Source organism: Stereum hirsutum (assembly GCF_000264905.1).
Source record: "Stereum hirsutum FP-91666 SS1 unplaced genomic scaffold STEHIscaffold_20, whole genome shotgun sequence".
Taxonomy (NCBI): Eukaryota; Fungi; Basidiomycota; class Agaricomycetes; order Russulales; family Stereaceae; genus Stereum; species Stereum hirsutum.
The window spans coordinates 857,264-884,494 of record NW_006763150.1 but is presented as its reverse complement, the minus strand read 5'-3'; the positions used below and the strand labels follow the sequence as shown (position 1 = coordinate 884,494).

The 27,231-nt window shown below is 52.7% G+C and overlaps 7 protein-coding genes across 7 annotated transcripts; 4 read left to right on the top strand and 3 right to left on the bottom strand.

Moving 5' to 3' along the window:
* Positions 1–3,184: 3,184 nt before the first annotated feature.
* STEHIDRAFT_172746 (uncharacterized protein) lies at positions 3,185–4,652 on the top strand. Its single transcript, XM_007310564.1, has 2 exons — positions 3,185–3,266; positions 3,323–4,652. Exons 1-2 carry the CDS (start codon positions 3,210–3,212, stop codon positions 4,091–4,093), a joined length of 828 nt encoding a protein of 275 aa, XP_007310626.1. The 5' UTR covers positions 3,185–3,209; the 3' UTR covers positions 4,094–4,652.
* Positions 4,653–6,708: 2,056 nt separating this feature from the next.
* On the top strand, positions 6,709–8,509 carry STEHIDRAFT_115935 (uncharacterized protein; the record flags this gene model as incomplete). Its single annotated transcript, XM_007310563.1, has 6 exons — positions 6,709–6,740; positions 7,195–7,251; positions 7,299–7,429; positions 7,671–7,690; positions 7,737–7,820; positions 8,411–8,509. The coding sequence occupies 6 exons, from the start codon at positions 6,709–6,711 to the stop codon at positions 8,507–8,509; spliced, it is 423 nt and encodes a 140-aa protein (XP_007310625.1).
* Positions 8,510–12,115: 3,606 nt separating this feature from the next.
* STEHIDRAFT_126041 (Sm-like ribonucleoprotein) lies at positions 12,116–13,238 on the bottom strand. The gene is made up of 5 exons (XM_007310562.1): positions 13,215–13,238; positions 12,842–13,147; positions 12,706–12,766; positions 12,488–12,635; positions 12,116–12,427 (listed from the first exon to the last, which is right to left on the bottom strand). The coding sequence occupies exons 1-5, from the start codon at positions 13,215–13,217 to the stop codon at positions 12,406–12,408; spliced, it is 540 nt and encodes a 179-aa protein (XP_007310624.1). The 5' UTR covers positions 13,218–13,238; the 3' UTR covers positions 12,116–12,405.
* A 2,473-nt stretch (positions 13,239–15,711) lies between these two features.
* Positions 15,712–21,253, bottom strand: STEHIDRAFT_105623 (pyruvate carboxylase). The gene is made up of 26 exons (XM_007310561.1): positions 21,077–21,253; positions 20,918–21,016; positions 20,738–20,850; positions 20,485–20,609; positions 20,320–20,415; positions 19,821–20,258; positions 19,517–19,764; positions 19,324–19,434; positions 19,198–19,266; positions 19,026–19,142; positions 18,605–18,970; positions 18,461–18,543; positions 18,320–18,405; positions 18,256–18,260; positions 17,985–18,190; positions 17,790–17,926; positions 17,510–17,730; positions 17,411–17,450; positions 17,324–17,358; positions 16,907–17,251; positions 16,777–16,823; positions 16,520–16,679; positions 16,292–16,454; positions 16,196–16,212; positions 16,070–16,130; positions 15,712–15,974 (listed from the first exon to the last, which is right to left on the bottom strand). Exons 1-26 carry the CDS (start codon positions 21,224–21,226, stop codon positions 15,928–15,930), a joined length of 3,585 nt encoding a protein of 1,194 aa, XP_007310623.1. The 5' UTR covers positions 21,227–21,253; the 3' UTR covers positions 15,712–15,927.
* A 573-nt stretch (positions 21,254–21,826) lies between these two features.
* Positions 21,827–23,902, bottom strand: STEHIDRAFT_105621 (UDP-galactose transporter). Its single transcript, XM_007310560.1, has 8 exons — positions 23,595–23,902; positions 23,467–23,522; positions 23,205–23,402; positions 23,071–23,127; positions 22,940–23,008; positions 22,548–22,870; positions 22,357–22,473; positions 21,827–22,241 (listed from the first exon to the last, which is right to left on the bottom strand). Exons 1-8 carry the CDS (start codon positions 23,728–23,730, stop codon positions 22,034–22,036), a joined length of 1,164 nt encoding a protein of 387 aa, XP_007310622.1. The 5' UTR covers positions 23,731–23,902; the 3' UTR covers positions 21,827–22,033.
* Positions 23,903–24,345: 443 nt separating this feature from the next.
* Positions 24,346–26,272, top strand: STEHIDRAFT_115931 (uncharacterized protein; the record flags this gene model as incomplete). Its single annotated transcript, XM_007310559.1, has 4 exons — positions 24,346–25,137; positions 25,224–25,765; positions 25,842–25,896; positions 25,973–26,272. The coding sequence occupies 4 exons, from the start codon at positions 24,346–24,348 to the stop codon at positions 26,270–26,272; spliced, it is 1,689 nt and encodes a 562-aa protein (XP_007310621.1).
* Positions 26,273–26,871: 599 nt separating this feature from the next.
* STEHIDRAFT_135372 (uncharacterized protein) lies at positions 26,872–27,231 on the top strand (the record flags this gene model as incomplete). The annotated part of the gene is made up of 2 exons (XM_007310558.1): positions 26,872–26,952; positions 27,016–27,231. The coding sequence occupies 2 exons, from the start codon at positions 26,872–26,874 to the stop codon at positions 27,229–27,231; spliced, it is 297 nt and encodes a 98-aa protein (XP_007310620.1).

Below are 27,231 nucleotides of genomic sequence, written 5' to 3'. Positions count from 1 at the left end.
TGGCAGCGAGGGGGACTCATCGAGCTGCGAGGGACCGAGGCCTGATCAGGTTGTAACTAGTGAGTAATACGTAGCTTCGCTTTGAAGGATCCAGACGCTGATGCTGTTGCTTCGCGTTCGTTACATAAGTACTGACCGGCGTGTACGTACGCACATTAGTCGAGGAAGCTTCACCTCGGACCAGGATCGTATTCGGATGTCAGATGGGGATGTATTCACCGTGCTATTGTTCGCTCTTCTCGGATGGTTCAGCTCAATCCAAGGGGTCGCCAGTCACTCTTTCTAAGGTAGGAGTCGTCAATTCTCATTCTGCTCTGGTCTGTGGTCTCCGTCCTCTGCGTTCGTGCTTGGCAACGCAACCCCCACACGGCCCACTGGCATCACACGGACGTATCCACACCGGGCGTGAGCTTCCTCGTCGCACAATCTCAGTCTGGACATACAACATACCATTCCTAGGAGCTCACCCCTCTTTTGTCTTCACGTTCCGTCTTCCACATCTGATCGGGCCATTGCGTTGCCATGTATGTGGACGCGGGAAAAGTTAAGGCGCAGTACCTTCCCCCATCTGCGTACATAACATAACATCTCTCTCTAGGCCCCTTCGCTCCAGATCTCGAACGACCGGTCGGGGTAGGCTCGGCGGGTCTCTGGATCTGATGCGCCGCCGTTATGTACACTCCTCGGCGCCACACTCTCAATAAATAACAACCTCGCGCGAATCCTGCTGGCCAGTGGCAGTGACTTCCTCGCCTGATAAGTCCATCAAGCTTCCCCTTTCGGTCCAGTCGTTCGCCCCATTCGCACTGGCATGATCATTAATTTTACTTCAGCACTCAGTCTGTACCAAGTGGAGCCCATTCAAATTTTAACCTCGCGATCCTACCTATTGCTTACACTGACAATGCCTTCTTCGCTTCCTTTCTTCTCGCATTTATTGAAATCGTAACACTGACAGGGCCCCTCTTCGACATCCGAGTCCAAGTCCGAGTCCAAGTCCGAGTCCGAGTCCATATCGAGAGATTCGACAACCCCGAGGCCCATGAAAGACGCTCGTCTCAAAAACAAACGCTCTAGATCGAACGAAAAGCCGTGCTTGGACAAGTCGTTGCCCTCTGAGTCTCTTGCACGCCGAGGAACTCCAACTCCAAGCTTGAAAATACGAGTTTGTGGGGATAGAGTCGGCTCCGCGCGATACATTCAGTACATACATACAATGCCAGTGAATGCGACGCCAGGGGCGATAAAGGTTGCGACGGCGTCGGGATGCGTGCTGTGCTGTGCATGGTTTCAATTTAATAGTAGTAGTCAATAGTCAATAGTCAATATTAAGGGGGTACAAAGTTATGCTTGGTGCCATACTTCAAGCTTTTCAAGCTTTTGAGCTTCATGGACTCGGTACCGCCACCTGCCACCTGCCAGTCACCGTTTCCGTTTGTGTCCGTTTGTTTGTTTGTTTGTTTACACAGCCTCGAACCTCCGAGTCACCACGATGATAAACAAAAAAAGTCGTGCCACGGTCCATGGCCATCGACACGTACGGAGCTGAAGCTCGACCCCGCAGGTACGCACTCACGCAACCCCACACGCAGAGGTCCAGACCAGGACGCGACACGACGCGACGCGACCGTGACTAATAGTAATACTAACAGTCAACCTCGGAGGACACAGTGGAGTGGCGACGTACGTGGCGATTGAACGAACGTCCCTCCCTCCGTCTTCCCCCGAGAAATACAGCAAACCCCCGTCGTACGTGTTCTTTGTGGCGTAACAAAAAAAATTGCACGGCGCAAAACGTCCTTGCCTATGTTACGGTCTTACGGCTTTGCGCTTAACTGCAGGGGGACCGGACAGGGGTAAGCAAACTCGTACCTGTAATATAATACGCTCTTTTCGCGAGGGAGGCTAGACCGCTGCCCGAACTTGGGTGGCGAGTGGCCTCAAACGGGCGACGACGTTCGAAGAGGTTGTTGAGTCGTTCGATCAATTTTTGTGCTGTTGGCAGTCATGCTTAGTACTTACCGGATGAAACGCTCCACGTCGGCGAGCGCAAATCACAATTGACAGCAATAGAGATCGAACGAAGGGTCATTATATGCATGCATGTATCATTGTATGGGGCGGCTAACGGGTACAAGACATGACCGGAGAGACAAGCAGCGCGGTGTTCGTCGAGGCAACGCCGTCCGGGTCGTACACAACCGTCGATTACCTCGGTCGCAAGGGGATCCTCATTATGGACAAGATTGCTGGGAGCAAGACGACGAACAGTCGTTATATACGCCTGAGGGCATGCAGAGAAGCGGAAAGCAAGAGGCGGGCGATGTCATCGGTAAAATGTTACTTTTTCACTCGAGCGCGTGGCCCGAGGCTCGATGGGGCTCCCGCTTCGAGGATATGTTAGACCGGATGGAGTAAGTAGTCGGGCGCAGAGGCGGCGGGCAGGTTCGGCGGATCCATCAGTCGAACAGGAGTCGGGGGCGACGTGCATTCCCGAATAAGAACGGACTATACTAGAGATGACTCGGTCGAGAACGAAGGAAGCAGGAAGCAAAAAAAATGGGTTCAATAATATAGAGAATCATTGATCGAAGCGCAGGGGCTTTTGTTACAGCTGTATGCGCTATTTATTGTGGGCTGGACAAAAGGAGAGGGAGTGACTCTGATGGGAGTCGGAAGGCGGTGAGTGCGTATGACGTCCGGACGGTGGAGTCGGGTTGGCAGACGGGGTCGTAGTCAGAGGTAGACATATAAATCGAACAATGGCTGTCGGGGGCAGGTAGGCGCCGAAGGGGAACGATCGCCGACGAGGGCGGGCGGTGGTTACAGAGGTGATCGTGAGTGAACGTGTGCAACGGTCAAGAAACGAGCTGAGAACGGGGCCGTGCAATATACAGCTGTAGGTGCGTGCAAGGATGAGTGGGATGAGAGAGAAGGGCCCAATGCGGGGCCAGACGGTTACGTGAGGGAGACCATGGACGGCGGACTGAGGGGTGGTCCACCGAGCGAACCCAAGGAAGTTAGCGGGAGCCGGGCTGTGGGGGGAAGCCGCAAAGGAAGGACGCTCGATCCCCAGATTCATTGAATCGGACCTCAAGATCTGAGGCCGGAAAGCGTATATAACCCGCTTCGACTCTGCTCAACGGCCCATCTTCCCTCTCGTCTCTGTCAAACACCTCCGCCATCATCCTCCACCACCGCTGCACACAATGAACTCGACCGAGTGGTGCCATTCCGACTACTGCCTCTCCTGCGAGCGCCGTCCGGTATGTCTCCCCCCTCGCACTCTGCTTTTCCGCACATGCTCACACTTGTCCTGCAGGTTCAAGGCGGCGAATCACCCTACTGCTCGACGGAGTGCCACAACAACGACCACCGAAACTCGCTCGTATCTCGTCCTTCCCTGGTCTGCATAGAGCCTCCGTCAGAACCCCCACGCGAGACTTCCTCCACCGACTACGCCCGCATCAGGGCCTGGCGGCAGGACGTCGCTCCAGGCGCACCCAAGTCTTCCCAACGCCCAAAGTTCTCCCTCCCCAAACTCATTTCCCCATCGCGACCACTCGCGCCATCACTCACACACCCCAGCTCCTCCTCCTCCTCGGGCAGTCCTACTCCCTCACGTCCGATCGCGACCCCGCACTCCGTTAACCACGCCACTCCCTCCTTCCACCACTCCTCAGAGTCCCTCACCATGACCACCTCGTACCTCACGGAGTCCGTCGCAACCCCTCACTCGGGTGATCTCCCCTCTCCACCCACCTACAAATCCTCCCGCTTCGACAAGCTTCGAACCGCGGTCGTAGGGTCTTCTCCCAAACACTCGCAAACCTACCGCAGCCCACCTGCCCAGCCTAACATCCGTGGCATCGACTCTGTCGTCATCCTCGGCCCCTCTCACCGCGGCCTCCTCACCGTCTCTGACGAGGACCTCATCGCGGCTGAAAAGCCAAGCGCATACTCCCGCGGAGAGGACATGGTGTCCGCATGGCTCGGTCCACCACCCTCTCAGCAACCCCGACGACCTCTCGAGTCCTCTGATCTCGCCAACGGATACCGAGGGCGGAGGAAGGGTGTCCCATGCATGTTCTGATTTTCTTGATTTTATTCTTCAATCTCAACTAGATTTCTCTTCTTCTCTTCATACGCACGATCAACACTCTTTGCGGACTCGTCTCTCCACTCTATTTTTGCCATACCCCCATGTTCACGACTTCCTTTCTCTCATGCTCCATCTCGTCCCACTCCTTCCTATGTTTTCCATTTAGTACTCCGTTCCGCTTTCTCCCACCCGAGGATCAAAAAACTTCCTGTTCTTCCAAAAGGTCCTCCCTTCGTGGTCGTTCTCACTCAATCGCATACAACTCGCATATCAACCGTTCTCCGCTCTCGTCTCATCGCATATCCCCCGTTCAATCAAATCTCTCACTCCACCGTATATTCTTTCGTCGCAATTACCCATCATCCACTCAACCCTTCGCACTTCGTCCTGGCTACTCTACCGGCCTCTTTCCACTTTCTGTTTGACAGCGTCCCCCATCCCCCACCCCCGTTTCAGCTTCTTGTCGATATATAGTTTCTCTTTGCGTCCGGCTCACGTTACAGGCCCGCTTACCCTCTGCATTCACGTCCTACCCCCCTCAGCATCTTTCTCCTCCCTTGTACACTACGTTATTTGTACTATCTATCGAGCCTCACCCATAGAGTTCAGCAATTGCACCATCGCCTTGTCCTTGGAATGATTCTGCAGCCCTAGTGGCGATGGAGGGCTGAGCTCCACAAACACCCACTCTGCCGCGCTCTCAAAGCTTGTCTGTCGCGTGCCGTCGCTTACTGCTCTATCCGTACCTACGAACGTGCCGGATGCGCAAGTCATTCGAGAAGAAATCCTTCTGTTCGTCCGTTCTCGAAGCTGCACACTCGAGAGGCCAGCCAGATAAGCCCTGGCTCGAGCCTCGTCCTCGGTCCTACGCTCACTCGCTTTTCTTTCGATGCGGTTCTCAAGCTTCTCAGGACCCCCGGGAAGTCCCATTGGGAGCCGAGCACATCATCAGACTCTGACCCAGCGAAGGAAGGAGGAGGACCCCTGGAGGCAGTCGAACAGGGGTCCCTTTGTTTGGGTGCTGAGTTCGAAAGAGGTTGTTGTTGAAATTAGAACGAGGAGCCGGGGGGACGGCTCAGGGCGCACGCAAGACTTGCTCTCGTGCGAGTCAAGGCTCGCAAAAATCGTCCATCAACTCTGTTCGCACTGCCCCTCCGTCAGAACATACCTCATTGAGAAGTATACATTCGAGGTAGCAGAGACTGGCTGCTACATGGACATGCACACTTCTGGTACTCTTGCGACGTGGATCACCGCGTCGCAATTCATAGCTTGAGCATACAGGCTGGAAACAAGTCCTTCCTTGTGCGAACAATGGACGCAACAAATCGAGATGTGCTTCCGGCGGCGAGGAGGAAGACGAGGACCATGCATGATCTGCTTCCGTGTCCCCATTCACTCCCATTACTTGGTCCACGGCGATCGACGGTGAGCACCTACTTCCCAAAAATTACAAGCTACGCTCACTCCTATACAGTAGCTGTTTTGACTTCACTGCCTCCCGCAAACTCTTGGCTTGGCTGTCTCCTCCTCGTTCGTCGAAAACCGACTCGGAACCCGTAAATGAGCTTGGTCTCGTGCTACCGTTTTCTTCGTCCTTGGCAAACAACTTGAAAAGTCCAGCTGAGCAACGTCTCCCGTATGGACGCATCAGAACTCCCACATAACCCATTCTATCCTCCTAACAAGCAATGAACCTACTCTCTTTCGTCCCCTATGTCAGAGCGAGATCCGAGTCTTGTCGTGCGGACAGTCGCACTGATCTTGAGGGGCGGTGCAGGTTTCTTTTCTCGGACTCCACTTCTCGACTCGGACCTCTCGAGACTCGAGTTAAACAGACATGGACAGTTTGGATCATCTCATCGCCTTGTCATGGGTCTCTCTCTCCCGCCGCTTTGTCCCCATATGGACGGCTGCTTATGGGCACTGGCATGCTTAGGCTCTGAACATGGGGAACATGGGGTCAAGGCACAGTAACGCGACGCACCGACCGACAAGAAGACAAGGTAGGACTCGGAGGAGCCTGAGGACTTAGCTAGCAGGCTCCGGTCTCGGACTCGGAGGGGTTTGTGTCAGTTATCACGAAGTGGGCATGACTTATTCTCTATCCGCCTCGCTCCGCGTTTGGCCGCCGTGTCATTCGTATGTTGCGCAGGTTCGGTCTTGTTTGACGAGTCGCATGTTCCGTCCACGAAGAATTTCTCGGCCTCCGTAGCAGATCCCGCACAAGAGAGCCCGTTGGGTGCGAAGATTCAAGAATGAAGGACAAGTACTATGGATGGCCCAGTAGTTCGAAGTGACCCAGTAGTTCGAGATTCGTCGAAATCTTTTTCTCCCTGTACAGTCCGTCCCTCACTGTCTCTGTAAAAATGCACACGACGCCGCTCACATCTCAAGAATACATGTGCAAAATTCTGAGGTCGCACGGAAAGTTGTTGTTGGTGGAGAAAATGGAAGATGTGTGCAACCCTGCTTTTCCATAGGTGTAACAACTTTGAACTTCTGCCTATGCAAAGATCCTGCCCTCCTGAAATCATGACAATAATCAGGTAGAGTCCTGATATGTATATAAGTGTATCTGGGTACTCAAATTGAGCCCGATGCACATGTACATGGTACCAACCCAGATGTTCGAAATGTGAGGGTCGAGCGTGACAATCGCGGCTCGCCAGAAATTCGATCTCCGACGCATGGCTCGGCCCATGCGCGCCCAAGCGGGCTTCGAACTTCTCTCGCAACGCCCGCTTCGGCTTGTGACGAAGGCGTGACAATAAGGGCCCTCGAACTCGTTTGAGTGGGCCTTGGCGCCAAGAAATCTCGAACTTCCCCTCCAAACCACCTCCTCGCCGGCATCGAACTGGCACATACTTCCCTCTTGTGAAAAAATCAGAAACCACCCAGGAGTCATCTAAAGATGCAGATATACTGGAATCCCAGATTTTGTATTTTATTTTCGAAGGTGAAGGGAGACACCGGTTTTTCAAGATTCCCTCGAACTACTGGGCCATCCATAGTAACGTACAGTCCGTAACGTGTTGTCCATGAATATGCTTTCCACCCCTCACGTGTCTCACTACTACCCCCTTGCGCAGGATCTCATCGAAGAACTTCGACCTCACAGCGGCAAACTCAAAACCACGCACCTCATTGTAAGTGCGCACCCGCCCGTGATAGATGCATCATGGTTTCTCTCAAGAATAGAGATCAACATCGAGAAGATCGTCCGGACGAAATTGACTCTGCGTGAATCTTCTCTCTCGGGTGCGCCCACTATTAGTATAGGCATCCTGATACTGATAGCAGCTGCGCGAACTTCGAAGCGTAAAGGTAAGCAAGCTTTCGAAACCCCTTCGCTTGCGCGCGCACTCGATAATGAGGCTGCTTCTCGTTCTCCGTGAAGTTTGAAGTTTTAGTTTTGAAAGCCCTTCCAAGCCACTTCGTCCATTCATCCGTATGTAGGTTCCGTCGCTTGGTCATCCGCTCGAAGCGTTGGGCGGTCTCCCCGCTCCGTACATCGGTACCACACACACTGCGCTGCCGGACGGTCTGCTTTTCTAATAATATAAAGGTCGAAGTTTAATCCTCAGGGTACGTGGTGTTACTGCGACCGGTTCCTCGACGAAATATACGATAGTACGATACGGCCTACGGTCTTTGTCTCCGAGACCTCGATTCGACTCCGCCGGTAGCGTCTCGTTGCTCCGGTATGCCCTCAGTGGTCAGTGAGCCAAGTGATACACCGCGACCGCTCTCATTTCGCACTCAGCTATCCCGAATGCAGCCTAGCCCAAGGAGGAATGAGCTTCGATGGATCATGGCGATGGCGTGCTTCTCCTCCCTCCGTGACTTTGCACCAGCTGCACCCAGCTTCCCCAGTGTTCAGTTGTTCGCACCTGGGGTTATCGTCGGTGCGGACGTAGTCTCCCACAGTCAGACCTATAGGACGGGACGACAGTCGTTCCCTCCAGATAAGTGCGACTGTGCCTGCCTAACTTATCTCGGGAAGTGTTGGTGGCGTTCGAGAGTTTGGATATCCCGACGGCACGGACGTGACGACGGTCAGCAGTGGCGGAGCAACAAAAGTCTCTTCTTGTTCCGCTTCGCTTCGTTGCCAGCTTATGGTCCGAGTGGCAGACTATAGCTACTGTGGGGATCATGCTCGGTGGCGTGACTTGTCGTATGTTCTCAGTTCTCAGGGCAGGACTTCCTCCACGAGATTAGACTCTCTCTCTCCAGTGCCAGCGGGACCGCCGTGCCTTGGTGCTTGGAACTGACCAGTGGTATTCAGCAACATTTACTTTTTTTCAGACTTACTATAAGCAGGAAGCCTCTGACCGCCGGAAAAAGAATGGCGCGCGCACAGTGCCACCATCAACCTTCGCATACTATCATCTGAAGCTTTCATGATCGCTTGATTTCAATAAACCGCTTTGAGGTGCGGTCACGGTGGCCAGCTGGACTCTGTTCCAGGCCGACGACGGTCCAGGTGACCTCTGGTAGACGCTCAGTGGTGCGCTCCCGCCGGCGTGGATGTATGCACGGTTTACGAGTCCTCTGTTCATTCATCATCAAATATGACCCATCTTAGAACAGGGCTCGAGCTTCAAGTACGATCATACATTATTGACGTCTCGTACCATCCTTTCGCGTGCTTTTCATTCATGTCACAGTCATGAATACGACGGTAACTCATCTCTCCTCCGGCTGGCACCCTCGAACGAACAAACACGATGCGACTACACCACGCCACATACTCCCACATCATCGTACCCCCGGAGCACCCTGGAGCAAACACGACGCTATCTCCATCACTTCAAGCCCTAATAGTTCCCACTAACCTACTCACTACTCACTCAAATTTTTCGATTATCTTCCTGTCATGCGCTTGGAATCGCAATCGAAAAGTAAGTTCCAAGCGCCGACCGATGTACCTGTCAACATTTTCTGATATCTGCTAGTCCCTCGCTGGCAACTACTCCCGGTCCACCGTAGACCATGCCCGGTCTGGCCGCCAGCATAAGTAAGTACTAGCAGATTCATGATCAGACTTTTTGGACATGTTCGACATCCTCGCGTGGTCTGAGCACTGGCAGTAGCACAGAGCAGAAGAATCCATGCTGTGCCACAGACGTCACTCGCGCTCTTCGCAAAAATATAGCTCGTTCTCTGAGCTTCGGGCCCTTCATCTGCTTTGCTTCTCTCTAGGACACTTCTCATGGGATGCAGCAAGCTGGCCACGACATGGATTCTTGCTGAGCGGCAACTCACCGGCGGTAAATCAGGAACATTCAAGCTATGCAGCTTCCGCTAGCGAAGGAAGCAATATTACTACGTCGGCGAGATAAGCATCCGTTTAAGTCCTTGTCTCGATCTCTCTTCCTCCCTCCCGACGTCAAATATCCGGGCTTACTGTGTTCTCTCTAGCCTCGAAAAGAGACTTAAGCGGTGCTTTCTAGCGCGAGACACATAGTAGACGTCGGTCAATTCTATGCACCTGCTGGTAGATCATAGTAGCGTTCAGGTTATAGTTTGTTGGATTGAATGGAGTATCGTCTTCGAGGGACCGCTTTAGACTGTCAGCACCGAGCGCTCTATCGTACGTTGAAGCTTGTTATCCCGCCTCATAATCACCTCAGCGCTCTTGAAGACGTTGGAATGACCCCCTACCGGTAGCGCTTTCCTCGTCGACCCCCTTCCGAAACCGTCTACAGCCGAAGACGAAGTGTACAATTTATCTTATGACGAATCATACACATTCATCGCGACGACACCGGTCATGCACCGGTGTTCTTCCTCAACACCTTCCAAGAGCTTCCAAGGTCTGCCAGCCGTGCGTCCCCTTCGGCGCCGAGCAGGCCTCATTACAAATTGTCCATAATTGCCTCGAGAATCAGGAGATTCTAGCAGTCAGCAGGCGAACGAACCATCCAGGCTGGCGCTGTCCAAGCATACGCAACCGTCGGGCCGACCAGACGAGCAGACGAAGCGCGGATATCCCGGTGTTCTTCTTTCTCCACGTCAGTGATCGCCATAAGCTGCTCGGTCGGTCGTCGATGCATGGAACCCCGCATCAAAACATAAATGCACGCTAAGTATTTCGTATTTCGAATTCCTCTCGCCTCATAAGCCTTCGAAAGTCCGGGTGCCTCGCATGGGTCACAGGTATGGTCGACGACGAATTGTCCGACGCCCTCTGATGGTTCCGTCGTCGTCGACTGCAAAACGAGCGCCACGATCACGCCGTCATACGCGAATCGAACGTTGTTGTTCTCCCGGGAACAATCTGGAACGCCCACTACCCGCTGTGTGCCCGATACCATAGGTATCGCGGGAGGACAAATACCTTCCAGCCGATAGATAACTTATTGCAAACGACTTGCACAGTCGAGGTGCGTGGTGGACCTTGGACCACCTCGGTGTCAATAATACGAAAGACCAGCTCGTCTGAGCGTCATCAGCAGTGAGTGGAAATCTGTTGAGGAGAATCAAGACACGTTTCAAGAGGATGATAACTGTTGCGAGCAACAGATGGCGTACTGGTTTGAATCGAAGGAAAAGCAAAAGTGGATTGACAATCAATCCTCTGGACGCTGAATAAGTGTCTCCGAGAGAGGTAATGGTACCGGTTGCCACACTGCCTGGGATATACACTTCCAATGTTTGTCGAAAAGTACTTCCCTTGCAGGTCGCTGAGGTCTCCGCAAAATCATTGAGCCATGGGTTCACAGATGACCCATAATATTTTCCTGTTAGTTTCTTGCTTTTTGCACCTGGCCCGCATCTCGCCGATCGACGCTTTGAACGTCGGAGCCACGGCAAGTTCGACTCACGCAACACTACGATGCATGCCGCACACTGACACATTTGGAGAACAATGGGCACATCGTCCAGATCGTGCCATCAGTCATCGGCTCGGGCTTGGCTTCGGACGCAAACGAAGCCCCAGCCAGTCGGAAATCCGTGTCTGACCTTCATTATGCAATAAATGGAGAAAGATATCGTGGTCCACGCGACCAAGTTTCCGGCACCGTCGTACCAAGGAGGGATCCTCCAGGTGCCACCTGCCCACGGTGAGGTGGCAAGGAGGACTTCTCGTGAACAAAATGCAGGTCGCCGTCGACTTGAGGGTCGAAATCTTTCGACATACGCATATATAGACGGGGGATCTGATGGAACGTTCATACTATGAGATTCATGAATGCTATTTAGGTTGTGTGAAACAGAACGAGGCAACCAACAACCGAGGTCGTATTCCGAAACCCTCTGGTGACCAAGTTTTATACAAGAAGCCCCATACATAACTAGTTTTGCTGGGCACGGATCTGGCCAATATCTGGCAGTATGAACCAGGAGCGGTAGGCACAAACTCAGAGTGCGAAACGACCAGACCCATGGGACGGTCGTTAGAGCCATGAGAAGACAAAGAGGGAAGCCCTTACAGAACAGCGACGGAGATATGAGCATGCGCCTAGGCCATTCATGTGCAGTCTGGAACCGTACGGCGCAAGCCCTGTCCCAATCTATGCACCTTTTATACTTAGAACATAGCGTTCGCCATAGGCTATGTGCGGTGGAGTGTGGTAAACGGCCACGTCGTGATACTGCTAACTCTGCTGCTACGTGCGTTCTGCACAGATCCGTGCACAGACCATGCAAACGAGCGAAGCCCCCACTACATACAGTCCCCACAGAGTCGTGAACCGTGGCATGAGCCTGGACCACGTTAAAATAGCAAAACTCAATGGACTATGCCCCGGATTGACCGACATCTTCTCGGTACAGATGGCACCAACGAAGCTGATGAGAGAACAGTGTGGGAATGCGCACCACTGGTTGTTCCGTGCGATGTGAAGATTTCGAGGATTCATGTAAATCATCTTCTATGCCGTTGAGCTACCGGCACGTTAGCTCCATAATGGACGCACGAAAAGCGAATCAGATCGCTGAAGTTGGAGAAGATCTATCACAAGACGCACACCCGCCATCGGTTTTCATCACGAACAAAAGTTGTGGATATTATTGGGTAAGAAGAGCCAGAGGAGCCCAGCGCGAGGTAAAGGAAGAATGAGTCGTCGGACCATACACATAGCGGGTGCAAAACACGCAAGAAGCTACAGCATTGCTAGAGTCGACGCCACCGTTATTACCGGACTCCATAAGCGCCTGCAAAGTTTGGGGCTCAGGCAGACTGAAGAAAAAAGAGAACACCCACCCTCTCGTGTCGATCAAGAGGTCAGCCCGAGTTTGCCGTGGCACCAGGATCCGCTGTGCACGACAAGAAGCATGATACAAATTTTTAGATTCTACTGCGGGGGTGGTTGGAAACTGTACAGACACAAATTGAGTGAGTACTTGTGGACAAAGAAGGAAGACATAGAGGCTCACCCTGGAGGAGGGCCACCAAAGCCTGGTGGTGGACCTTGGAAGGGCATACCCTGAGGAGGGAAACCAGGAGGGTGGAAACCAGGTGGTGCCCCCGGCATTCCAGGAGGAGCAAACGGCATGGGTGGACGGGCGACAGATGGGGGTCCCACTAATATTGTTTACCACGAATCAGCCGTGCTCGATCAAAGCATGTGTTCAATGACTAGAGAAAAACGCACTAGGAGGCATCATTCCCATACCCCGCCCCGCAGGCATGCCACGACCAGGACCGGCAGGCAGCTATGTGCGCCACACGCGAATCAGTACAATCCCTCCTCTTTCCCGTATACCTTGAGACCAGATAGAGAGACGTACCGAGCTCTTTTTGTCATCGTCCTGAACAGGAGGAGGCCCTTCTACACTGATGCTCACCACAGTCTCACCGCGCAAAATGACGAGCCCCAGTGTCCTCTTCATCTCCTGCTCTGGCCCTGCTTCTGCCTCCCCTGCCTTCTTTTTCGGTCGGACACGTCGGAACTCCTCGCATTCTGCAAGGACAAGATTCATGTGACGGTCAAACGCGAGCATCTGGCCGGTGAGGGCTCGTCCGTCGTTGATCGTGACCTTCAGTCTCCAGTTGATGAGACTGAGCATTTTACCGCCTTTCGATTTTGGGGGAGGCTGTATGGAGAAAGACAGAGTGAATGTAAGTCATCGATTAACAATCAAAGAGAAAAGACAGAGATACCATGTTGGACTAGTAGGATGGGGTACAGTCTACGCTTGACGGAACGTCGAGGACGTGGTGCACACCCCGCGCTCACTGCAGCGCGACTCGGACCAAACACGCGCAAATACGCGTCTCGAATATATTATGCTCTTCCGACTCCGACCGGACAAGCTTCATCTTACTTCGACCACGATGTCGAACCGGGTCAATGAGCCACACCGCATGTTCGAATTGGTTGCGATAGTTTCTTTTTTCTGCACAAAACGTTCCACCCTTCATCGGGAATATGGAAACCGACCACTCGTGATATTCAAGTTCAAGTTATGACGCATCAGCCTTTTTCTCACTAACATGATCACCCTCCGGCTTTCTAACACAGAACAAGGATTTTGTGGAGGTAGGTACGTCTGCTACGTGTCGTGAGTACCTCATCTCAAACCATTCTACCTCTCATTGGGACTGGTATCGATTCCATGAGGGAACGTTGGTTTTATGCGACACTGATCATAGAGGTGGCGACCGCATGTGGCGTTGCATGTCCTCCATCTCTTTGCTGGCATCGGCTTGCCCTAGACGTCGAGATTCGATCCAGAGCACTAGACCCAGGCCAGATCCTCGTTGTACGTGAGTGCTGTCCCTCTGGCACCGATAGCATCTTTGCTTGACAGAACTCACGGATGGCGTCAGCTATGCACCATGAGCATTCGACCCGGTTCCTCGAAGGAAGCACTTCTACTCGCCATTTTGCGGCCGTTTGCGCAGGTATATGGCGCGTCATTGTTTTGTTTTATGCCTCGCCTCCTCGTTGCGTTGTGTTATTCATAGCATCCTCCGCGAAACAACCTGTCAAGTCCAGCCAATTTTCAGTCTACTACCTAGGTGTCTCGAGTAGTGCCTCGTCACTATTTGCCTAAATGAAGGTGTTATGTACCTACTCCTTCTGGTCATTTTCATTGTGCTGTTCAGCGATTTCAGACAGCTTAACTCAGCCTCAGACGACAGAGAGCTCTAGTTCGTTTTTCCCATGCATCGTGGCCATGGACAGACGAAGGATCCAGACTCAGAGAACACAGTGAGTCCTTATCTACTGCCGAATCAACATTCAATGTCCTGACGAGACCTTACGACAGTCAACAAACCTTGTCGTGGTCCACAGTCTTGCAGTAGCCGCCGTTGACCAGTACGCACCGATTCTCATTGGTAAGGATAGGTTGAAGGGGGCCTGGGCTAGACTCATCAACGAGGCTCTCGTACACACTCTGTCGAGCGATATCTACATTTGTGTGAGCATATTTAAGGTTATAAATCCTTCATAGCCGTCCCGAGCTTCCTACGATCTGAGTATAGCGCACGCTCGATTACGCCTCTCTGCGGAGGAAGTTGCAGGCACGTTCACCGCAAAAAGTCCTCCGTCGTCATAATACGAACGTTTGAACTCAGCCATAACTTCTATCTCTTGTGTGTGGCCGCTTCTTTCTTCTCTCCAATCGTATTAGCGAGTCAACCGTTCGATATCGTCACTGGTACAGTACTCGCGACACGGACACGTTGGACTTCATCAACTCGGATGCACTCACACACTCGCTTCTCTTGAGCAAACTTTCGTCATTGCAAATGTTCAACCGCCAGCTTTCCTCTCAGATCAGCTTCTATCTCTTCTTGTTATCGCATTGACGCCGTCTGCGTCATCTGGACAGGGCACCGCTCAATTCAGTCCACACTCTGACTTTCTCAACGCTTGTCTTCCAGCGACTTCGGTACGAGACGCGGCAGCAATGACGACTTGGAAGCGGTTAGATTGTCCATTCCTGTACTTACCTTGACTAGGATGGGTACCCACTGGCTCGGATTCGCTCGGCAGACCCTCGAATCCATGACGATCCGTGAGCAAGTCCAGCGGCGCATGCCTTCCATTTAATCATTCTCATGGCAAGAATCTCATTGGAGGAGCACATCGTCATCGGACCCTAACTGTTTCATCTACGGATGTCTAGCGCGAAACTCTGTAAGTTACGCCTATCGCTCTTCTCGAGGGCCGTAGGGTTCAATTCAATCCCTATACAGGCCAGAGCATCATTGCCCGACTTTCCCAGATAGGCAGGGGTTCCACGCAGTAGCGAAGTCGGAGAGTACACGTCCTCACGTACCTATAACCTGATCAGACTATCGGCCACAATCACTTCGACTACGCTTCCCATCGCAGCCTTTGTGCACACAGTCGTCATCATGCAAAAATAGACAAACCCAAACATCGACCGCGCGTACGGCCCATGTCCGTCTTGTCGAGCCCTTCGCAGCTCGGAAGATCCACAGCCCCCTCAAAAATAAGACATGTCGGGGAAACCCTTCGCAAAAGACAAGGATAGTCCGGTGGACCATCAAAGTGTCCATTCAGTTTTAAGCGTGTAGACGACGTCGGCACCCTCCACGAACAGGCCAGACCACACGCATAGGAGGCTCATGAACGACGACCGACAGAAAGGTGAGCAATGAGCATTGAGCAATACAATTGGTAATTTGTTCGAGAGACTTCTACAACAAAACATGATCAAACACACCACAAGGATAGACACGACACAAACGCATGCATGTATAGTACACACTGATCGTAACAGTGTTGGTACATTGTTCATTTGAAAACTTCCCGTCTAACTTGCCATCCTTCGTAAAACGTTCTCCTGAATAAAAGCGCTAAGGGTCTTCCAAGGTTTATGGCATCCGTCTCCCTCGATCAGTGGACGATCTCAATCGTCAGGTCGCCTTGCGCGATGGAATCACCTGTGCCGGAGCAAAAAAGAAGAGGAAACAGCGTTTATCAGAATACAATTCATAATGAAAAAGGGTCACGAGAGCAATGCGACCACGGCACCGACCTTCTTGCACCGCAACACGTTTGATGTGGCCAGAGACTGGGGCAGTGACGGCAGACTCCATCTGGAGAAAGAGCAGGACATTGTCAGCAAGCGTGTCCGTCTAAATGCAGACAGACATATCATTACCTTCATCGCGCTTAGGACTGTAAGCGGAATGCCCCACACAAAAAAGCGAAAGCATTCAGTACGAGGCTCGAACGTGAGACTGGGACATGCACGTACCGCACAGAGGATCACCCTTCTTGATCTCTTGGCCCTCCTTGACACGGACCTCCACCACGACACCCGACATTGGTGCACCCACAGACCCAGGGTCAGACGTCGCCTTCTCGCGGGAGACGGTCTCGACGGCGGAGTTCTTGTCCTCCACAGAGACAGCACGGACCTGTCGCCACACGAATTAGACACGCCCAAAAACGCGAGGCAAGACAGTTTTTCTTTCGGACTCACTTCGCCATTGACCTCGAACCAGACGTCGCGCTGCGCACGGCCCTCGACCACAGGTCCGACAGCCATCAGACGAATGATCAGGGTTTTGCCCTTCTCGATGGAGATATGCATCTCCTCGCCGATGTTGGGACGACCCAAGAAGTAACGTGTGGGAATGACACTGCAAGTGATCGAGAACAAAGCGTGAAAAAAAGGAGGAAAGCGCGCCGTGAGCGATAGCACAGACGAGCATTCTACATGGAACGATCGCCACACACCTTAAGTCACCATATTTCTCGATGAAGCCCTGGTAATCTTCGAAAACCTGTCAAACACATGGCGTCAATGACCCGGACCCAAAAACCAACCCAACACGAGGAACAGGTGCGCCCTCCATGCCCTACTGACCTTAGGGTACATCACATACGAAGTCACATCCGCGTCGGTAATGTGCTTTCCAAACTTGCTCCTCAGCTCGGCCTTGATCTTCTTGAAGTCCAAGGGCGTCAGGTTGGTCCCGGGACGACCATCGATCCTCGGCTTGTTCCTAATGATCTTGGACCTAAGGGGCTCGGGGAAACCGCCGACGGGCTGACCAAGGTATCCTTGGAAGAACTCGACGACTGATGATGGGAAGTCGAGCTGGTCGGCGCGGTCAAGCACGTCTTGCTTCGAGACAGAGTTCTGCGTCATCCATTGGGCAAAGTCACCAACGACCTTGGACGAGGGCGTAACCTTGATGATGTTTCCGCACTACATATGGAACGTCCATCAGTCATTTGAAATGTCACGAAGAGGTGTAATGGTGCAAAAGTGGATACGTACCAACTCGTTAGCCTCGATGTACTTCTTCTTGATCTCTATACGCTGGGTGAGCCATCAAGTTGCCGTCACAACCGCAACGCCACTCACCAGTCCACTGAGTTCCGAGACCCAACTGGGCTGCTTGGAACTGTGCATTGTATCCATGAGTACACACTAGTGATGGTCGATGACAGCGACGCCACGTACCATCAGGTTAGTGTATTGTCCTCCAGGCATCTCGTGGTCGAAGACACTGGAATCGGACGCGCGGACGTTGGCCTCGAAACAGCTATAAAGAAGGCGGACCTGGGTCCAGTAGAGGTTCAATGCTTGGATATCAGCGTAACGTATGCCCGTTCCCAGAGAGGTCTGTTCGAGAGCACCGCAGACGGCACCCATTGGTGGCTGGGAGGTCAATCCGGACATGCCTGGTAATATGAACATTTTGAGCGATTGCAAATGCATGGATTAAGGCAGAGTTACTTACTGTCGATGGCAACGTCGACGACATCAGCTCCAGCGGCAGCAGCAGCGATCATACTGGCTGTGGAGATACCAGCCGTATCGTGAGAGTGAACGTGGATGGGTAGGTCGGGGTATTTGGCGCGGATGGTAGAGACGAGCCTGAACACGCAAAACGAGTCAAAACGGCGAAGAGGTTCCTGAAAATCATGCTACGCACAGACGGGCAGCCTCAGGCTTCAACAGACCAGCCATATCCTTGATGCCAAGGACGTGGATGCCCTCAGCATAAAGCTGGTCAACAAAGTCGGTGTAATATTGAAGGGTATACTTTGTCTCCTTCTTGCTTGCGACGTCACCACTGTAGCAGACGACGGCCTCGACTACACCTCCGGCTTTCTTGGCAGCGTCGATACCGAGTTTCATCTGGATATGAGCAACCAGTCAGACCAATAGAACATGGAGTAAAGACTGGTCATAGCTTCTCTTACGTTCTCTGTCGACGAAAATGTATTAGTAAATATGGGTCACTTTGTTGCGATACAAGGGACATACCGATATAGTTCAGCGAATCGAAGACACGGAAGATATCAAGACCATTCTCAACAGCCTTCTTCGAGAAGTCATAGATGGCATTGTCGCTGCAAAAGCACTCAGTTAGCCACCCCGCCTCGCCACACCGTCGACGCCACTCACGGGTAACTCGTGTATCCGACTCCGTTAGCGCCACGCACAAGCGCTTGCAATGGGATGTTCGGCACCAACTTCCTCAGCGTGCGCTAAATCAACACTATCCTCAGCACCAATCGTAAGCCTGCACGAAAAGCGAAATATACATACCAGCCTCTCCCAAGGATCCTCATACAAGAACCTCATCGCCACATCGAACGTAGCGCCACCCCAGCACTCCAACGAATACGCATTCGCCAACGCATAACTCGTCTCCTTCGCAATGTTCACCATATCGATTGTCCTCAGCCTCGTCGCCAGCAACGACTGATGCGCATCACGCCAAGTCGTGTCCATGATAAGCGTACCGGGGTACTCGCGTACAGCCTTGGCAAACGCTTCGGGACCGTGCTCGACGATGATGTTGCGCCAACCAACGGTGCAGGGAACGGAGGCATCAAGTGGGGGGCCGTTTTCTGGGTCTTCGCGGCTCTGGAATGGAGGGATGACAATCTCGTCCTTGAGGCCAGGTTCGCCCTACACGTGTCAAGTATGTTAGAGTAGTTTTTGTCAATCGAGGAAGGAAGCGTACAGTTTGGCCCTTGATAGAGCTTCCGTTGACGGCAACGTCGCCGAGGTATGCCAAGAGTTTTTGAGCACGGTTCTGGCTAGCCACGAGTTTGAATAGCTCAGGAGTATCGTCGATGAACTATGACAGTCGCCTTAGTTATGTGAGAAATGTGCGGATAACATAGGACGCATACCGTCGTCCAGGTCTTGCCACCAATGAAAACGTCGTGGGTCAACAGACGGAACAAGAAGGGAATGTTCGTCTATTGCGGAGATTATTGAATATTCTGTGACATAAAGAACAGGATGATGTGGCGTACCTTGACACCACGGATACGGAACTCGACCAACGCGCGAAGCATCTTACGACGGGCCACCTCGTACGTCGTCCCACTAACCGACACCTTGACGAGCAAACTATCGTAGTGAGGCTGCAAACCACCGACGGGGGCATCCCAGTTGCGTGAGCACCATCCATGCTAGAGACGTCACATAAGAAGTTTGAAAACTTACAGTGATCTGAGCGCCCGCGAAACCAGAGCTAGCGTCCAAACGAACTCCATTTCCACCTGCACTGCGATACACCTCGATCTTACCAGTATCAGGCTGGAAGTTCTGCGACGCGTCCTCGGTGGTGACACGGCACTGAATGGCGAAACCACGCTTAGTGATAGCCTCCTGCGTCAAACCGAGCTGAGGGAGGGTAGCACCGGCCGCAATTTGAATCTGCGCGGCGACGATATCGAGTCCAGTGATCTCCTCTGCACCTACCATCAGCATAACGTTCAACTTTGCACATGTTTCAGAGCGAACTCACCAGTGATAGTATGCTCGACCTGAATACGCGGGTTGATCTCAATGAAATAATGCCTTCCCATCTGGTCAACCAAGAACTCTGCTGTCCCCGCATTTCTATACTTCACGCTCTTCGCTAGTTTAATCGCATCCGACAAGATTGCCTGCCTGACCTCCTCCGGAAGGTGCATGGCAGGTGCAACCTCGACGACCTTCTGGTGCCTCCTCTGCACGGAACAGTCACGCTCGAAGAGGTGCACAGTGTTCCCCACACCATCAGCAAGGATCTGGACTTCGATGTGGCGCGGGCGCTCAAGGAAACGTTCGATGAAGACGGTACCGTCACCAAAGGCAGACTTGGCCTCACTGACAGCACGTTCGAAGGACTCTTTGAAGTCGGATTGCTCACGGACGACTCGCATTCCACGACCTCCACCGCCCATGGCTGCCTTGATGATAACTTATGATTACACAACTAGTCAGCGCTGGAAGTAGAAGTAACAAAGGCGTAGATTTCGAACCTGGGAAGCCGTATTCTTTGATGAAGGCGTCGCCATCGCCGTACGAATCGACTGGCCCAGGAGTGCCGGGAACGACGGGCACACCGACCTTCATGGCTATAGAACGGACATTAACGCGCTGTCAATCAAAACAAATCGCCCGACATAAGCGGAAGGAGACCGTACCGAGCGTGCGGGCCTTTGTCTTGTCACCCAGTCCATCGATGACTTCTGGTGTGGGACCGACAAAGGCGATACCGGCCTGTTCGACTTTCTTGGCGAACTCAGCATTCTCAGACAAGAACCCGTATCTGAGGGAAGCAGCAGCATTGTCGGTGTCGGTGCGGGAAGATGCCAAGGAGGACAAGAGGAATGAGGGGGAAAATAGATTGACATGTCAGAACCAAAGAACAGAGGATGGAAGCAGAAGGAGACATACCCAGGATGAATCATGTCAACGCCATGCTCCAACGCAATTCTGATGATGTCGTCCTGGGCGAGGTAGGCGCCAACAGGGGTTAGGCCCTCCCCGACGCGATAAGCCTCATCCGCCTGGATTAACACGAACGTTTCAACAGGACGCCCCAGACAGAAGGAGTAATCTCTGCCCCGTACGTACCTTTTGACGATGGGCCGACATACGATCCTCGTACGAGTAAATAGCGACGGTGTGCATCGCCAGCTCATGGGCGGTTCTGAAGACACGGATAGCAATTTCCTGTACGATATTTATGCATCGTTAGAATCGCAGTTCAAAAACAATGTAGACAGTTCTTACGCCACGGTTCGCGACGAGGATCTTGGTCAAAGGGCCACTGTGTCCTGCAGCCTTCCTCCTCATCGTCTGGATAGAGTGCACTGGTGTTCCCGGTGCGCTAGGCGTCACCGCGAATATAGGCGCAAGCCTCGGGGGATGAAGAGTGGTCATGGTTATAGATGTCTTGGATGATGGTGGCGAGAGGAAAGAGGGGCTTTAGGGTCAAGGATATGATTCGGTTGAATTTATATAATGATTGCGAGCGACTGCGAGCCAAGCTGATACTATGGCCGAGCACAAGATGTCAAGGCCAAGCGGTGCGCGTCGCGAACGACGAGCGGTGGATGGGGGAAGGATGGGGTGAAGAAGAGAGAGCGGATGAAGGGCGCGAAGGATTATAGCAGCCAAGGCCAAGATGATGATCGCCGGTCGCTTTTCACCTGATTTGGCGCGTTTTCAGCCGCAATTCGTCCTCGAAAACGTCATCCCCCCGCAATTCTCAGCTGCACATCGTCCTCGAGGCGTTCATCGAGCTTCTTTCGCTTCACCATCCGAACAGATTCAATTTATCATATCTCCCAGGGGCCTCCGACTTGTCTGTATCGCTCAAGGCCTTCGACGATGCCCTCGGTGTCCACCATCGACAGACAGAGACGAGTCACGACTGCGCTGGCTAGAGCAATTAGGCCGAACATATCCGAAGGAGACCCCACCATCGACAAGGCTCGTGTCAATTCCGCACTAACGTTGAATCCATAGCGTGGCACATCGTCCGAACCAATCGAAATCCATGTATAATATCTCTAGGAGTGAAACCGATGTTGTGAAAAGAGACCAGATAACCGAACACAAGAAGCTACACTCGGGTCTCCGCCTGACCGCGAGCATACATACGTCCATTATACCACCCAAGCCGCTCCGTCATTCTCCGTCAACGAAACACACGCAAAGGATACACCCACACAATCCAATACAGTATCATGGCTTGCGAGTCGACAAGGGGATGATACTCTCAGGTGCCTTCGCTGCCGCCTCTGCCTTCTTCTGGTTGTTCTTCGCCACAGCGTACACGATCCCAGCAAAGAATCCAACAGAGACAGCAGAGACCGACCCGAAAGACACTGGGTCTCCAAAGAAGATCATTCCGGAAGCCGCCACTGGCAGCTTGTTTAGTGCCCCGACCATACTGTACCACGTAAGAAAACATCCCAACAAACGGGAAAAACAGGAGCAATGGGAATCCGTCAGCGGGATGGACGGAGAGACAACTTGAGAGCGGGGCGAAGCGGAACGGCACGTACCTGTAGGTTGTGCTACTCGTGACACGAATACACCATGCTGTTGTGAACGAAATACCAACGGCGGCGGCGCCTGAGAAAGCAATGGCAAACAGGAGCAGATTGCGCGTCTCGGGAGGGCTAAATAACCGCATCAGCACACGGACGAACCTGCGTCACTTGAACAAAGCATCAAAACAGAAAATATAGCTCACAAGTTACGGTTAAGGCTCTCGGAACCCCAGTCCTCGGCAATGAACGAGAACAACAGGAGAACAGGAATTGAGAGCAGGTTGTTGTAGAACATAGAGTCCCAGTCCGAAAACCCTGTCACCTTGATCCTCTTGCGCATACCGAGCACGTATGCCGCACTGGTGAAACAGTTCGCGAACATCCAAAAGTAGCCGACGTTGAGGGTTGAGACGACGTTGGTGACGGAAGTAAGGCCACCGGCTACAGCAGCGGGTTGCCCGACGACAAGTGCGTCGTTCATGGCGCTGGAGATGTCTGACCATGCTGCGATGACAGAGGAGACAACCTAAGTCAAGAGATGTCGTAAGCGTCAGATGCGATACGCTCTACGGCCGAGGGTTATGACGACACGTACCATGAAGAGGAAGGAAACCAGTGTCAATGCGGTAACACGACCGCCAAACCAGAGAACCTCTCCATAAGCCTGTCGTATGGGACTAGAATGAGTTGTGATGAGTATGACCTAGCACGAGGAATGATGCGCACAATGAGAATAATGGTCAGGTTCTTGAAGATAGTGTATACGGGGATGGTTAAGAATTGCTAGAATGCCCGAAAGAACCCCGACCGAGAATGAGCGGTCTGGACACAACCAGCGATAGAGGCAAAAGGGGACGCACTAGACTCTTGGAACCGGTGTAGATGACGGTGACGAGGAGGAAGCTGATGGGGAACCACGCCTTTGCGTCCTGCACATCGAAGGCGCGGATGGAGATGATACCGAATTTCTTGACGGTTAAGACGCATGCCACGCAGACGGAAGATTGTATGCATAGCAGCAGGAAGTTCATGGAGAAATTGCGTCCGGACACGACGTACTGTGGGGTAAAGACATGTTGAATCTCGTTGTGGCGCTGTCCACCCAAACTCAACGGGACGAACCTTGTTGACGACGGTCATGAGAATGGATGCAGCGCAGTAGCACGCTATGGGAGCAACTGTAGCGCAAAGAATAAAAAGCCGTTCAGAACATACATCTCGCCAGCGCAGCACAGACTGAAAGCACTCACAGGAAGATACAGACTGGTGCGTCTCCTTTGAAGACCCCGTGGCCAACTGCTTCTTCATCTCGACGACGTCCTCCTCTTCAAGCGCGACATTTTTGTAGTCTCCCCTCTCCAGATTTCCATTTGTTGTAGTAGTCATTGGGCGCACAGTACTCCAAGTTGTTGGTGTGCCGCGTCAAAAGAAGGGAAGCAAATTCGTTGGTGTAACAGATAAGCGAGGGGATAGAGTGAAGGCGTCTGTACGGTGAGCGGTGTGACTTGAAAGAGGATGAAGGTAAAGAGCGGAAATAGCACACGTCAAGAGGTGGTCGCTTCAAAAGCGAAGTAATTCCTGTACAGGAGGCAATGGGCGACTCAGATCGCAGCTCTGCAATTTCCTCACGCCACAGAGCGTTCAACTTCTCGTGGCCCTCCTGTCCTCAACTTCAACGGTCAACATCGCCGGATGTCTTTTGGCTGTCTCATTGTCCCAATCTAATGCTCGTTTTTGGATCGACTTGTCACCCAAGGACCAGCGCTCATTTCAACCCTCCGGGGTGTCTACACGTATCAGCTTGTAACTAGACTGGGCTTCTAATCGCTTCTTGCATGCCGTGAAGCAGAAAATCATGGTTCCTGGTGGCGGTACTCCGCTAACAAGCCTCACGGCGCCGACCACTCTGCACGCCATGGACAATCCAAAACATATAAAGACCTATTCCTAGACTTAGCTTGGACTCGGGCACCCACACTTGATTCGTTCTCTGACTGCGACATGGAAACACCTGGCTCAGAATTTTCTTGGAGGAAGTTGTCCCCAGATCCTCCAGCTACGCCCGGAGCGGTCGTCTATAGCAGACCCCTCACAGGCATGGAGAGGATGTACGCTCTCATCGAACGCTCCATGCCAGGTCATAACCAGCCATTTCTCGGGGCACATATCTCTATCTCTTCCCCCACCTCATCTTCGTCCGAGTCTGCACCAGGGATAACACTTTCTACTCTCCAAGCCTTCGCTCTCAATTCCTGGATCAAGACGCGCTACCAATATCCTATGGTGGCCTGTAAACTCCAGCTCGAAGATCGCGGCCCCGGCTCACAGATGATGTACTACCAAGTCGAGGACGAGGCATCTGTGGGTAGGTGGGCGGACAGGACATTCAAGGTCATCGTAGCTGAAGGAGGATGGACGGTCCTCCGCGAGAAACTATCTGTCGAATTCGATCTTCCCTCTGAAAGGGATGGGGATTGTTGTTTCTTCTATATCATCGTCGATCCTGCGCAGCTCGCATCTAACTCCGATCCGGTGCAGTCTTTCGACATTCTGCTTCATATCCACCACGCTCTCGCGGATGGACCCGGTCTGAAGACCGTTCTTCACTCTATCATCTCCTCTTTCTCTGTCTCCTCGTCGTTTGGAGCTTCCGAGGAGTTCCTATGGGGCGAGGAGGCTAAATGCGGATTGATGCCAGCCCAGGTCGACATCGCCACCGATGAGGAGCTAGCAGGCGTCCAGGAGGACGTAGATGATAAGGCCGTCATGGATATGATGGCCGGAGTCGTGCTCGTAAGTCCCGATACACCTCAACACCCGAACCCACGTCTTCTTCATCCCAACAAATTAACACAGAGCTAAACCGACTTTCTCCACAGCCAGACAGAGGTCTCCCCCTCTACCGTCCCTCAATCCTCACCACCTCCCGCTCAACCCGCGGCTCCGCCGTCATCTCACACACATTCCCCTCCCCTTCCTTCCTCCCCTCTCTGCTCTCACTCTCCCGCAGCCACGGAATGACCATCACCCACCTCATCACTGCCGCACTCGCCATCGTCGTCCACTCCACCAACATTGCCGCCTCAGCGTCCGAATTCGTCGATGGTCCGAGATCAAGCCCTACGGAGAAATATGTCTACGCGTCGGCGGTCGATCCGAGGAACGGGCGTATCAGGCCTCCATATTGCGATCCGAATGTCTACGTGTTCAATACGACGGGTGTGCACATCTTTGACATACCGGTGTCGTTGTTCGACAAAGGTCACAATCAGAACGAGAGTGTGAGGAGCGAAGAGGTCGTGTTTTGGAGGATTGCGAGGAGAATCAAGGAGTCGTATGATGATCTGAAGACGAAGAAAGGCCTGATCGGGAACGGACAATTGTGGTTGAGCAAGTTTGTCGAAATGGCGAAAACGCAGGGGTACATTCTTGCTCTTTCCCCCCTACAACTCTAATGTTGACGGTCGAGGAACTGGTTTGGTTCTTGTATCATCTAGTACTGCAAGCATCGAAGAAGCAAACACTCCACCTCCCAAACCACAAACATGCCCCGTAAGTTCTCTTCCAAACCCCACGCATTCGTACGCAGCCTGACCTGTCCCGGATTACCTCTGCTTTTCCTCAACAGTACTTCGTGTCCGACCCACCCGGTTCACTCCAACTCCAGCCGTCCTACCCTCTCGCCCTCCCCAAATCTTCAACCTCAACCTCGACCCCTCTCACTCAAACCCTCATCCTCGAATCCTTCCAACTCTGCCCAAGCGACAACTGGGCCAAAGTCGGCGCCCGCTCTCACTCCTGGAACGGCCTCCTCACGCTTGCTCTCAACTTCAACTACGTACGCAATCCGAGGGAGGAGATGCACCGGTTATTGGAGGAGTGGACGGCGGTGCTTGAGAGGATTGTTGTGGGGGCCGAGAAGTCATGATAAGAGATAGATGTGTGGAATAGTCTGTTTGAGGACTTATTAGTGGTTTTTAATATGGCCTTCGTCTTGCATTGGCGTGATTTGACTGGTCATTACCGGTAGTGATCGCTTTGGATCATTTGAGCATGATCCACCAAGAAAAGAAAGACTAGTACTGAATAGGGCATTACAGTAGACTACACATGCAGATCCAAAATCGAAGCTTCGTTCAAGTCCGTGGTCACAAGCCTCATTCCGAAGAGACTATCGTGATGATGGTCTCTTCGTACCTTCGACACCTGCAACGACACTACGCCGTACGCGACCTCCGCTCTTCAACCGTTCAATCCGCTCCTAGTTCATCAACTCTTCCCTACATAAAACTCCACATCAAAAAAAAAATCAGCAGCGACTGATAGTAAATCGCAGCGCCATAACGGACAAGACTAGTAGTCCAGTCAACAGGACAGAACTCACGACTCCAGATACGCTCTGATAGCCACCGGTATGAGCCTTCCTCACGCGCTGGCCAGCCATCTCATCACAGCGTATGGGCCTTTCTGCTTCCTTAACCTCCCGACGAACAGTTTCATATAGCTGACGGGATCGACGCGAGAGGTATGGAGAACTCGGGGCTCGATGATTATGGCGAGATGACGGAGAACTTCGTTGGACATGAGGGAGTCCGTGATGACCTATACGTAGGCCATTCAAGTCTCCAGTCAGTCACTTTGCATCGGTAATCATGCAAGCCTGAAACATAGATCGGAGAACTAACCGTCACGAATCCCACCGGTCTATTATACCTCGCCGCCACCAGCCCTCCACGCACGCCAAACGTCAACGCATGCGCGCCCAACAACGCGAAATGGTCACGCCGTAGCTCCCACTCTCCCCCAGAAAAAGTCGCTCGCAGAAAGGGTCACCATACGAGTCTTGAGGTGACGGTACGAGTGAAAGACGGGAGACTTCGGCGGTGA

What these genes read in the sequence shown, in the direction of transcription:
- STEHIDRAFT_126041 (XM_007310562.1), bottom strand. An exon ending in ACGATGACAAAAAGAGCTCG is followed by an intron (nt 12,767 to 12,841) that starts GTACGTCTCTCT and finishes TGGCGCACATAG; the next exon opens with CTGCCTGCCGGTCCTGGTCG. An exon ending in TTTGGTGGCCCTCCTCCAGG is followed by an intron (nt 12,428 to 12,487) that starts GTGAGCCTCTAT and finishes GTGTCTGTACAG; the next exon opens with TTTCCAACCACCCCCGCAGT.
- STEHIDRAFT_172746 (XM_007310564.1), top strand. Translation starts at nt 3,210, where the DNA reads ATGAACTCGACCGAGTGGTGCCATTCCGACTACTGCCTCTCCTGCGAG. An exon ending in TCTCCTGCGAGCGCCGTCCG is followed by an intron (nt 3,267 to 3,322) that starts GTATGTCTCCCC and finishes CTTGTCCTGCAG; the next exon opens with GTTCAAGGCGGCGAATCACC.
- STEHIDRAFT_105621 (XM_007310560.1), bottom strand. Translation starts at nt 23,730, where the DNA reads ATGACTACTACAACAAATGGAAATCTGGAGAGGGGAGACTACAAAAAT. An exon ending in GCACCAGTCTGTATCTTCCT is followed by an intron (nt 23,523 to 23,594) that starts GTGAGTGCTTTC and finishes TTTGCGCTACAG; the next exon opens with TTGCTCCCATAGCGTGCTAC. An exon ending in GAGAGCCTTAACCGTAACTT is followed by an intron (nt 22,474 to 22,547) that starts GTGAGCTATATT and finishes GCGGTTATTTAG; the next exon opens with CCCTCCCGAGACGCGCAATC.
- STEHIDRAFT_105623 (XM_007310561.1), bottom strand. Translation starts at nt 21,226, where the DNA reads ATGACCACTCTTCATCCCCCGAGGCTTGCGCCTATATTCGCGGTGACG. An exon ending in GGTCGAGCATACTATCACTG is followed by an intron (nt 19,765 to 19,820) that starts GTGAGTTCGCTC and finishes TGGTAGGTGCAG; the next exon opens with AGGAGATCACTGGACTCGAT. An exon ending in ACATCGAGGCTAACGAGTTG is followed by an intron (nt 17,252 to 17,323) that starts GTACGTATCCAC and finishes TTCCATATGTAG; the next exon opens with TGCGGAAACATCATCAAGGT.